Source organism: Sturnus vulgaris, chromosome 1, assembly GCF_052056855.1.
Source record: "Sturnus vulgaris isolate bStuVul1 chromosome 1, bStuVul1.hap1, whole genome shotgun sequence".
NCBI classification, from domain to species: domain Eukaryota; kingdom Metazoa; phylum Chordata; class Aves; order Passeriformes; family Sturnidae; genus Sturnus; species Sturnus vulgaris.
The window spans coordinates 19,120,535-19,132,957 of NC_142243.1; the positions used below are offsets into that span (position 1 = coordinate 19,120,535).

General features: G+C 36.9%; 1 protein-coding gene across 1 annotated transcript in view; it reads right to left on the bottom strand.

Annotated features, from left to right (window-relative positions):
- The window catches only part of PLXDC2 (plexin domain containing 2), a 249,047-nt gene that overhangs the window by 128,314 nt on the left and 108,310 nt on the right, over positions 1 to 12,423 (bottom strand). The window contains exon 2 of the mRNA XM_088160730.1: positions 5,624 to 5,835. Within this exon, the coding sequence (XP_088016856.1) occupies positions 5,624 to 5,835 (212 nt within the window). The remainder of the gene's footprint in view (positions 1 to 5,623; positions 5,836 to 12,423) is intronic.

Genomic DNA, 12,423 nt, shown 5'->3' on the forward strand with positions numbered 1-12,423 from the left:
CAAACTGACAGTTCACTATGAGACTATAATACTCTTTAGTTTTAAGGCTTCGTTTTTGCATGGACAAGTTTTTCTACTTTTCATACAGTGCATCAAAGAAGTACTTGCAGGATTGCCTTATCATTTGTCCAGCTGAGGGAAATTTAATCTCAACCATTTATTTTCTTCCTTGCTCAGACTTGCAGTGGGGACACAGCAATGGGCATGCTGACACTGCTGTCAGTAGCTGAGAGTAATTGCTCTCAAATCCCGAGGGCTGTAGAACTCAATCCCTTCTGTTGTTTTTGCCAGTCAGAATCAGACATCTTCACTACCATGAGTGACTGGGACTGATAAGGGAGAAGCGTTCTTTTGGACAGAAACTCTGGGTCAGCATGCAAAATCCAGCAAAAGACTGGTTTTTATCAGTAGGAAATCCACAGGTGTTGTTTCAATAGGGGCAAGATACTTTTCAGGCATAAACTACTGCTGCTGCTAAAAATGAACATTTCAAATAACATCTAGAGAAAGTAAAGAAAGGAGAGAAGCAAAGAAAGGACTTCAGTTGGCAACAACCCTATTTTAGTTTAAAGCAATACACAGCAGGAGATATCAGTGACATTCACAGGAATAAATGAATTACTTCAATACAGAAAAAAATATTTTGCACTGAAATAGCCACAATTTTCTATACTTCCAAGTAATATGTTAGGTGGGGTGGAGAAAATAAGATACAGTTAGAGTTTGGTTTGATTTAGCATGCTCAGCATGCTGGTTTTTGCTCAGAACTGAATCTTCTTCTGTCAAACAGCAGCAATCATTCATTCTGTTCTAAGACCTTATGTGAAAAATTATGTTTTTTCCTCACATTTTTGCTGGTGCAAAGCAATAAAACTTTACTGCACTCAGCTCAGGCTTGACTATGATTTAATCTATTATTTTATTGCTGGATTTATTTTTGATATTTGAAGTTTGTGAAAGACTATTGTTTTGATGTAGTATCTCTATACAGTGGGAACAAATCTGAAAGTCATTCACATGATTTAAAGATATTTTGCAAAGTTTTTCACCTTCTGCTCATGCCAATGCAAGCTATATAACAGAGACTTCTCCAAGTCAATTTCTCTGTATTTTTCCTGATGTTTGACCCTGCACTGGTGTGACTGCAGTCACAAGGAAGATCTGTGATAAAGAGACCAAAGCTATACATACAGAGGGAAAATCTGTTCTGTATGGAGCTACATACAGCCAAAAAACATAGGAAATCACTTGAAAATTTATTTTAAACTATGGAAAAAATATCATGCAACAGTTGTGCAATGCACAATTGCATATTAATGCATTACCTGTGTATTATTGCATTATTAAGCCTTTTTCAGTGCTCAGTAGCCAGACCTGCATAAGCAAGTCCTATGGCAAAACAGGAATGCATTTGTGGATTCTTCAGTGGTGCATACTGGGGAACCAGCATCCATACAAGATTCATTTCAGAGATCAGCTTCTTTCTCAGTAATGCAAAAATGAGCAGGCAACAAGAACCTCTGATATCCACCTTCATTATCTGTATGGACACTGGGCTTTGGGGATTAATAGATCAACTGGTCACATCATCACCATGAAGCTGAGTTCATTTTAACAATATTAATACTAATCTACTTTATAAAAGTGAGTGATTATACTTTTCATTTACAAGAGTATATGAAGAAAGGTGGTACATTTGTCTTATTTTTCTCCTTTCTTGAAAGAAGACATGCCAAGGTAGACATATTCATGAAGATGTATTTTCACACTCACTGCTTTTACAAGGACTTACAGTGTTTGCAGCAACAAATTCCACCTGACACGTTGCATTTCCTAAGCTCTATTTATCATAAGTAAAAGGCACTTCTAAACGTCCTGAGCACAGTAAACAAAAGCAGTAAGCAAAATCCCAAAACAACCCTGACCCTCAAAACAGGAGAAAAGAATCTTAAGAAAGAGGGGAGGGGGAAAAAAAGAAAGGAAAGCTAGGCTTGGAATCATTATATTATGAAATCCCAGAAATTTGAGAAACAAACTCTTTAGAAAGAAGAATTCTGACAGTCCCAAAGTTATTCCAGGAAGAAGGCTTTAAAGTTTGGCTTTGTGACCCTCAAGATATGGCTTAGCCATGGATGCTCCTATCTTCAATAGAGACTCTCTGAAACTCTCATTTGCCACAAGGTCAATAAGACAACTTGTTGCAATGCATCACCAGAATCCTGTATTTTTGGGCTGCCCCTTACAGTTGGTTTAGATGGCTGACAGCATATTTCTTTACTGTCCAAGGCCATCTGTTTTGGGGATTTCTCTCAGACTCTAACATTTGCACCCATCTGTATAAGCTGGGATCTCACTCTTTTTATGCCACTATTTTTTCCTTCTTCAGAGCTTTCTCTCTCTCTCTTTAGCTATTTGATATAATGGAAATAAAAATGTAATAAGTTTCTTATATAATATGACCCTCCTCTTCCTTTGAGCTCTAGGGTACCAATTACAAATAAAGCAAATGGGACTAACCTCCATCCTTGGGAGGCTTTTTGGTCTTGCAACATTATAATCTCTAATTGGCACACCATAATAATCCTTCTAAAGTAGGAGGAGTACTTTCAGATAGTAACTAAATTATAGGGTAAAATTAATATATAACACTCTTAAAACAGTACTGTTTTAAGTTAAAAACTATCAGGGCTCCAATTGGGCTTGCAGCAGAAACTTGATGTCCTTTGCTTTTCTTTTGGCAACATCCATCTTTGTGGGTTTGTCCCACCACAACACTGCACCTGTGGACCACAACATTTCTATTCTCCAGCATCACAATGGGACTTGGAGGTCTTATCATCTTCTTCCCAAGGCTCTTTTCTCTGCTCATCTCTGAAGGCCCAGCACATCAAATGGTTATAACCACTGCTTCTGCTAGTCTCTGCAATTTAGTTCAAGACCAGTTCAAGAGAACATCTTTACTTTAAAAAAAGCACATGAACGTGTATATCATTTTGTATGAGTCCCTTCCTGAATCACAGTGCCAAACAAATACAGGAGACAAAACAGAGATGTGAAGAGAAACACCTGGGCTCCCTGGTGGCTACACTTCTCCATTTTTAGACCAGAGAGGCTGCACCCTAAAGAGAATCTCACAGTCTTTCCTGTGCATAGGAGGAGGTCCACCCTGACTACTGGAAAGGTGTGACCATTCTACAGTGCACTTGTATTCAGAGCTTTGGAAGATCTGCACTTCATGCTGATGCTAAAATCACTCAAGGTGATATTAAAATAACCTCTAGATCAGGGCTCATGGCTGATCCAGCATGGTGAATCTGTGAAGTTATAGAACAATTCCAGTAACTCCAATGGGAAAAAAATTAATCAAAAGTGTCATTACCTTAAAGTAAAAGGAAATCCAGTGGAACTAAGCTGTACCCCATACAGGTCTGATTTTATAATTTTTCACCTTATGACTGTATGGATTGATAACTCAAGAAATATTTACTTTTTAACAGTTTCCAGAAATTTCTGGTTACTATCTTCCATTTTTTCCTTGGCAGTTTTGGTTTTAGATTTTTTTTTCATTTATTTTTGTTTGGTTTTGTTGTTTTTGTTTCAGTTTGGGGTTTTTTGCATGGAGGAATAGAGGTGAGAGAGGCAGTAAAGGCTTGGGTTTCTAAAGCTGGAGAGAAAGTAAACTCATCATTATAAAGAAGGACAGAAAATACTATTAATTGAAAACATGTTCATTATTGTCAGTCTTCATATTAAAAAAGTCTGCATTGCATGGTGAGCCTAAAAAATACTTTAGAGAAAACAGTATCTGTAAAGGAGGGATGTCATCATCCTGTAGCATCACTAAATGTAAGTGGCAGGTAATACTCATTCTCTGGATTTCCTTTAGCAAGCACTGCAATGTACACAGAGCAAGGATTTAAAATAATCAATAAGCTCTCCAGCACTGCTGATAAGCTGCCAAGCTGCAGAAGACTGCAACATATGGATTCTTCCTCTGTGGATTTCTGTTGTATACTCTACCTCCTCTATAAGGCCAGGCATCAAGGGGTTTTTTTGTGAGATGCCTGCATGTTGTAGTGGGGATTTTCAATGGAATCCAATAATGTGTAAAACCACAACTCCATTAACTTATTGTGCTGAAAAGACCTTAGAAAAAAGAGGTTTGCAACAGAACACAAAACCTGAATTCAATAAACTTCTCAGGTTAAGACACTGTAAAGGCATTAATCTGTCAGGAAAGACGTTCCTGGAAAAATACCATTCTGTGTATATCCATTTGCAAGCATACATGGTTTTTTTCCCCAAAGTCTTGCTATTTGCAAGTGTTAGAGAGGGACATCTGACCATTTCACTCCATAAGAGCTTGGAACCCAACTGAATGGAAACACTGCATAGGAATCTACAGGTAAGCCATGGAAAGATCAGCTACTAAAACTTCCCTGTACCTGAGACAGCTTGCACTTTATCTGCTAAAATAACTAGAAGTAAAATTGATCTGTGTTGTAGCCCAAAAGAATCGCTACAAGTATGGGCAGATGGGGATTACACCAAGCAAAAAGGAAGTTAAAAAATCAACATGAAATTCAAAACTACAATTTACCAACCAGTGATTTTCATGTTAGTACAAGAGGAAATGTAATTAGTGCTGTGCAAAGTGGGAACCTTAAAAACAACAAGCACAAAACACACCTCTCTGAAAGCACTATTTTTTTGCTCATGCAGTAGAGACACCATTTTTTCTACAGATGGGTTTTATATTGCATTGGTGGGTTTTTTTTGTGTAAGTAACAACCGAAAATCTGAAAGCTGCCTTTTTTTTCCTCTGAGAGTGAGCTTCTTGGAACTGAAAAAAAAAAAAATAAAAAATCCAACACTGTTGTTTTGAAAGCAGATTATAATGACTGGAAGATGTTAAGTGTAGTTTATTCCAAGCTGTATTTGATTGAAAAACAGGATGTAGATTTTATTAATAACAAAACCTCTAGCTCAATACTTAAAAAAACTACCACCACAACAAGAAGAATAAAAGAACCAAAGAAGACAGGACAGAGAGCTAACTGGCAGCTAAACAAGAAATTAGAGGTTGAGTGACACAATAAGACAGAGGGAGAATGTCCCAAGACTTCACACAGATGGATTCAATCAATCTTATTTTTTGTAAAAATCAGATAGTATGCAATTTTTTTTCAATGCCAAACCTGAATTTTCTCCCAATTTCTCATTTCTCTAGGGTCTTTTCCCCATTGTGACTGGATATCACTCTCCAGAAAGATCAGGCAAAATCTCACAAATTGAGTTGTTTACATCAACTTCAGAAAATAATTCAATTTTATTCTACTTTAATACTATTTCCTTTTCCAGCATTCCAGCAAGAACTGCTAAAACATGCTTCCCTTAACTGTTTTCCAGCAAAAAAAGCAAACATCCTCAAGAGACTATCTTCAAAAGTCATAGAGGACAGGCTGCAGCCTCAGGACAATAGAGAACTCCAGCTTCCATGTGCTCATGGGCTCACAAATACAAAGACCAGAGGTACTCTTACCCACAAGCATTTGAATACCCTGAAGGAAATGTCGTAATTTTTTATTTACCCCCAATCAAAGACAATAAAATGAATATCTACCTCAATCTGTGTAGTGTTGTCATGTCCCTCTTCAAGCAGCAGGTCTGTGAAACCCCCTGGCTCCAAGGAATCCTGCCCCATGCTGGCTCTGTTGGTGTCCACTGATTTGAGGGACTCTGTGTGCCTTCTCCACCTGTGGCTGCTTACATATGAATCCACCTCCACATTCTCCTCCACTCGAGGGAAGCTCTGAACAACTTCATAAAACACACCTGTTTGACAGGAAAAGAAAGGCAAAACAAAGCCATGTAGTAAGTGAACAGAACACTGGTTTGCTAGTCATAATTGAAAAAAAATAATTTTTTATAAAGGTTTTGTACAACTCCATAAAAGAGCCTTTTGTATCCCTGATAAAGTTTTTGTAGCAATGTAAGTTTTAAAAACAACTATTATACTTCTACAGAATTCAGGAATTTAAACTAAGTTTTGTAGACTTCTCTAAACATTCTAACTATTTTATTTTTCTGCTTGTTTTCTGTCTGGGAAAAGCTTTTCCTGTAACATTTGTAACTTTATTACATGTTTACCCAAAACTGACACTTTTCAAAATAGAATAAGTCTAACAAAAATATTTTAAACACCTAAGAAAACAAATGTAGAAGAGACAGAGAAGCTCTTGTACAGGCTTAAGTTTTCCTACTAATTTTATGTTGAAAGAGCTTGGAAGCCATGGTGAAAGGCAAATAAACATTATGAAAGATGTGAAATTCTCATAAACAGCTGTTCCAGTGCATAAATAAGGCTGTCCTGCTGCATAAGTGATAAACATGAATGATGTGTGAAGTCTGCAGACACTCACTATATCTTCTGCAAGGAGTGAGCAGTTGGGTGGTGTGTTTAACGTATTACTTTTGGACACTTTCATGCTCATTTGCAACTTTTTCATACTAGTAAAACTAGCAGCAAAACAAACCTGTAAAACTATCAGCAGACAAAACCATTAATTTTTCAGAAGTTTTCATTTTGCCCAATCCAAAACCCTGTCAAAGTGTTTTTCTGTTAATTTTTTTTTTGTTAATGCCATCAAGAGAAAGTGAAGTTTGTGTATTTTGCACTAAAAATCAGATAGTCTTTTCACACTGTCTTTGTGTCTAAAAGGAGAAGTAGAGGGGTACTCTGTGCTTTTGATGTGCCAGGAAGAAGGTGATTTGGTTCAATAAAACAGAGAAAAAGACCTCTCAAAAGGAGTGGCAAAGTAAAGGAAAATGCTGAAAGGATAGACTGGTAAACAATTATGTGCAGAAATACTTCCATTGCTTTTTTTTTAACAGAAACTTATGAAAAAAAGATGGTACCACTTTCAAGGTTCTTAATAAGCATCATGCAGGTTGTCAAAGTACAGAAGAGATAGAAGGGAAAATAGAAAATTAGCTATCAAAGGTTTAAATAAGTGAGATTTTCCTGCATCACAGCAGGAACAGGTATAGGAGCCATGGGTATAGAAAAATCTGTCAGACATTGTTCTTGGCAGACCAGAAAGTGTTACAATACAGAAGCAATATCTAATACACTTTAGGCTCCATGTGGTTTCCTTTTTCTATCAAACTCCCCCAAATCTACTAAACTTATTTCCTAAGTTATTTGATCAGTCTCAACCAAGCTGAAATTATGTGAGATGAAGGTGCTTGGTCAGCTAGAGAAATCAGAATTTAATTGACATGCAAAACAAACAATATCAGGCCATATCTTTCCTCAGACCCCAAGAAATTAGACTTCTTTTCTTTTAATAGGTGGCTTTTTGAAGCCTGTTGCCTTGCATTTCTTGAAAGCCTTAGAACATTGTCTTCAACAAATTGCAACTGTGCTCCCTGTTTTATCAGCCAGCCAGCAGCCTGCTGCAGAGGAACAGCTCAGCAGGTGACCTAACTTATTCCTCCACATTCCTTATCACAATCTATTCAGAGCAGCCATCCCTGCTCCAGCTTGCAGGCACTTCCCTGTGCTGTTATGGGGATCAGGCATGGCAAACAGCCCAGCTCCATGGGCTCCCTGCAGTGCCTGGGGCTGGCTCCATGGAGGCTGTGCTTGCCCTCCTGCTGCCACCAAGGCTATGGCACTGGGACACCACAGCACCTTCTGCAAGCCTTGGGGAACATTACACACCTGCAAACAGCTTCTGCAAGCCTTGGGGAGCACCACACACCTCCACACACCTTCTGCAAGCCTTGGGGAACATTACACACCTGCAAACAGGCACCAGGCCACAGCGCTCAGGTGCATGCACATGTCTGCATGACCCCGTCCTTGCCCTTCCCCTGAAGCACCTTTCCTGCCTGGTCTTGGTGGCTCAAAACCCACACCCAGAGAGAGGCAAAAAAAGAATTTCAACCCCATTTTGCAGTCCCACTCCAGCCTACTCTTTTCACGGATATCATAAATGCTTGACATGCTGAGGCAATCACCTAAATTAGCAAATAGAACACGTGAAAGTTAGGAGAGAGTTTTAAGTCCCATTCACTCAAGTTGAGACCCATCTGTAAAGAAAAACAATTATACCTTGTTCTCCCACATCCTGAATAGAAATGAATGTAGTTTCTAACCTTTAAGGTGTTTGTAGCGTAAACTGGTTTTTAAAATTATAATAATACAATGATGGTGAGAAGGAAAGAAGTGTGTGGGGTATTTCCACTGGCTTGGAAATTCTACACAATTTTCTCCCTATTTTCTCTTACAGTATAATTGCATGATGGCATCTGCATAATTTGGCTTGGGCTGTTCCCCATTACAGAGATTTTCAATGTCATCAGTGCACAGTTTTTACTCCCTTTCAAACTTTTAATTATATATTATTTTTCTCTTTGAAACAGAATATGTTCTAAAAAAGTCTTTCTGCCACTACACTGATAAACTTTTTTTTTACAGGTACAAGCTATCCTGACATAAGGAAGCTTTAGAATATACTAACTGTATTCAGAATGCATGATATTCTTCTAAATTGAATAGTAGCAAGAGTTTAATGCAGGAAGTGATAACTATTCAGTTTAAAACTTATCTTTGGAGGTTTTTTCACCAAGAAATCTGTAAAACATTGTTATCAATAGATTAGTTAACTCTCCTGGACTGGCAGCATGAGGATACTGAGCTACAATGTGAGATAAAATCTGGATGTGATTTAAAGAATAAAGAAAGAAATGTACTGTGAGATTCCTCCTTCATTAAACCTTTTCCTTAAACTACAAGTGATAGAGAGAGAGGGGTGACTATTTTGGCTGGGCCAGCTCTGCTCCAGAATGTTCTCTTTGTTTACCCCAGCAGATCTCTAATGCTGAGAAAATGAGCTGAACAGAATGTTTTACTTTTATTTAAACAAAACTTATATAAATTTTCTGATAATGGATAGATAAATTATTTTTTAAGTTCTAAAAGGAGGTATCCCATAAGAAAAAGCATTCAGAGACCTAAAATTCCTACACTTTACAAGTTAGAACTGTTTGATGTTTCCGTTTGAAATCTCTGTGTAGCTAAAAAATCATATAGAAGGCATTTTAGAGGGAACGTACTGAAGTATTATAGTCTTATCTTTTAGATCTTGGAGCTCTTGCTTTAATTAACACTGAAGGAGAATATGTCATTCCAATCAATTGAAAAGAAGCCAAATGCTGTAATGTCTGATTTATAATAAAATCACAATATTGGCAAGCACACATTACTAGCAACTTGTTTGACTTATATGAACAGAGATGTAAAACTACATCTTCAAGAGATTTAAGCCTTTAAATCTGTTGAAGAGGGAATTACTGTTTTCAACTGATACTTTCATGGTGTAAACCCTCAGAATTTTATATATAGTGCTGTCACTGCATGCCACTATGTCTGTGGGAAGGTCTGTATGGCTGATCCTGTACTGCAGTATTTTGAAGCAGTGAAAATAGAGTAAGGTCTTTCTAATGAATATGTAATGAAGATGATGTTTTGGCCTGAACCTTCAGCTCCTGCTCTTGAATATTTCATAAAATTAGTGATAAAAATCCTTATGTCTGCAGCTCCTTTCCTCCTTGGGTTACACTAAAATTTAAGACTTCAGCTCTGTGTTGAATAAAGTTAGAGAGGCAGTCAGGTGGGGATAAGAGAAACAAATCTATAAAAAGCTTTCACTGATGGGAGATTATTTGGTGACTGTTGGGAAGATCAAAAGCTCTTGCCACAGTTGGCCAGTTCAGCCCTTCACAGCTGATGTGACTGATCAGAATTTCCATCAAAGGCTTTAAAGGAATAGGAGCATCATTCACACAAACTGGAAACACTTGTAAAGAATATTTAGAGAAGACATTGAGGAATGGCAACAGGTGAAAATTACAGACAGAATCACTTTCACTCATGTCTAAAACAGGTGTTTCAAATTTCCTCCTGTGCAGGTTTACATGCTCAGAAAAAAAAGAAAGCTTTTGGCATCCATTGCTTAAATCACCATGTACCGAGGTAATGGCTTTTTTACCACTTGAGCTTTCATTTTAACAAGTACTAATGAAATTTTTAAATGTGTTAAACTAAAATGATGGAAGACACACATGTGAAAGCTCTGTCTTGTACATCAGGAGGTTTCTGACTTTTGAGGTGGCTCTGCTAGTCTGAGGTTTTGCGTGGGAAGATGTGTCCTGTACTGTGAAATACAGAGAACTGCTTAACACTTATGCCATTAACATAAACCAATGCTGTTTGTCCACTTCAGTATTGTGAATTATACAACTGGCTCTAACAGATTCAGAAATGCTGGGCTGAACAACAAAGATTTGCTGAAAGGGAAGGAAGACACCTCAGTGTGGTGGGGACATGGATTCTCAGCTTTTCCAAGCCCCCTAAAAGAAAAAGGGAGAAATTCTAAACAAATAGGCCCAAAATGCAACAGCCCAACTTGACAAGTAAGACAGCTATTATTTTGTAAGGAGATACATAAAGCTTTAGGTCTACATAAAGGAAAAAAAAACAAAAAAGAAACTTTATATTTTTATGGGTGGCAACATAACCAAAGGACAAAGAAACCTAATTTTGGAAAAAAAATGGCAAACATATAAATCTTCCATTCATTCAAGTAGTTTTGGGTTTCACCCCTGCTCTTTTCCATGAGGTCAAATTTTTGTGGAGTGTTTCACAGCAGAATTTCAGAATTACATTTCTGAAACATGTGTTATTTACATTTCACGATTGCAGACATTTGAGCCAACTCTGCAATTTGACTAATTTTGTAAATGCATCATAATCAGCAAGAATTTTTTTGAAAGACTAGAAATACTCACACATTGAAACCTTTATTCAGCAGATTGCTTGTAAGATACATGATCAACTTTCTAAATATGCCATAGCCCAAATGCCAGCAAAATCAAGTACCAAATATACAAATTTTTTTCACCAAGGGACAGAAAATTCCATCATACTACTTTAGCTTAAATAATATTCTGTAGCTTGTCCTATGAGTCTTTATTTCTGTTATGAACCTTTTAGTAAGGGTGAGAAGCCAACAAATGCTGATGAAAGATAAGAATACTAGTCCCATGAAGTAATAGACTCTTTCCAAACATAAATATGCCTTTAAAGGGCTCTCCAGGTACAGAGCTTATATATTAAATGATGAATATCACAGCAGAAATCAGTCATACATCTCAAAAAAAGGAAAATTTCTACTTTAAAGTAACTCTGCCTACGAACATCTCAACAAAATAGAACTTTTTTTCTTCATCTGTGTCTGATAGATGGGCCTAGGACCAATTCCATCTTTCTGACTTTAATTTAGGAAAGATAGATAAGCTTGACGTTCAATATGTCCTTGATAACGATAGAAGAAATTTCTCAACAAATTAAAAAATAACATGAATTTTTAAAACTATCCCACACTGATAATTAGCACACAAATAGCTGTGTCAGTTTGGGTCATGACTTGCATCAACCAAAAAAAGATGAGATCCTCATAGTTTTCTTTTAAAGCTTATCTGAAACTGCTAACAGAATTATAATAATATATGGGAAAATAATGCTTAGTATGATCTTATTTTTCCCAACTAGGGATGAGAATTTATGAGGCCTGCAAAGGGAATCAGAGGTCAACGATGATAAAACTTGGAATGATGGAAGATAATGATAGCTGTACTGCTGTTGAATTGTTTGCTCAGGACAAAAAAATAATGTCTAAAATAATAACACTACCTCGAGGTATGTTTTCCTTACAATTATATAATGAGCAGAGACTAAGACTCATGTCCAATACAGAATCAGTATCAATAACTATAGTATTATGGCAGAGAAACATGATATAACTGGTAATTTCCTTCCACATCCATTTTATCAACAATATGAACTCAGATGTTCCCCTTCTCAACTGCTTTCTATTCAATAGCTATTTTTCACCACTACAAGTGGTCTCAAAGAGCATATTACCACACTTCTAGAACTTATCTTTGTCACAACTACAACTGCTGCAGGCTGGGTTTTGTAGCGTTTTGTTCTAGTTTTTATTTTTGTTTGTTTTAACTGCCTTATTTCCTTTCACTTTGTAATTGCTTATGTAATCATACAGGTAAATTAAAATGGCATAAGTAAAGTCAGGATCTGAGTCCACTGGTAACAATACTGTTACTTTATTAGCCTACATCAACACTGAGGAAATATTGCAAAATTCCAGCTTCATTTGTATTCTCCAGCTACATAAACACACATTGAACATTGAATTAACAGACAATCTGATTATGGCTTTATAATTTCTTATACATTTGTTTTGCTATTCTTTCTGTCAGTTCCACCTGGGGACCAAGATCTAAATTTATTGCTGACTGGATACATACAGAACCAAAATAACACAACTTATGTGT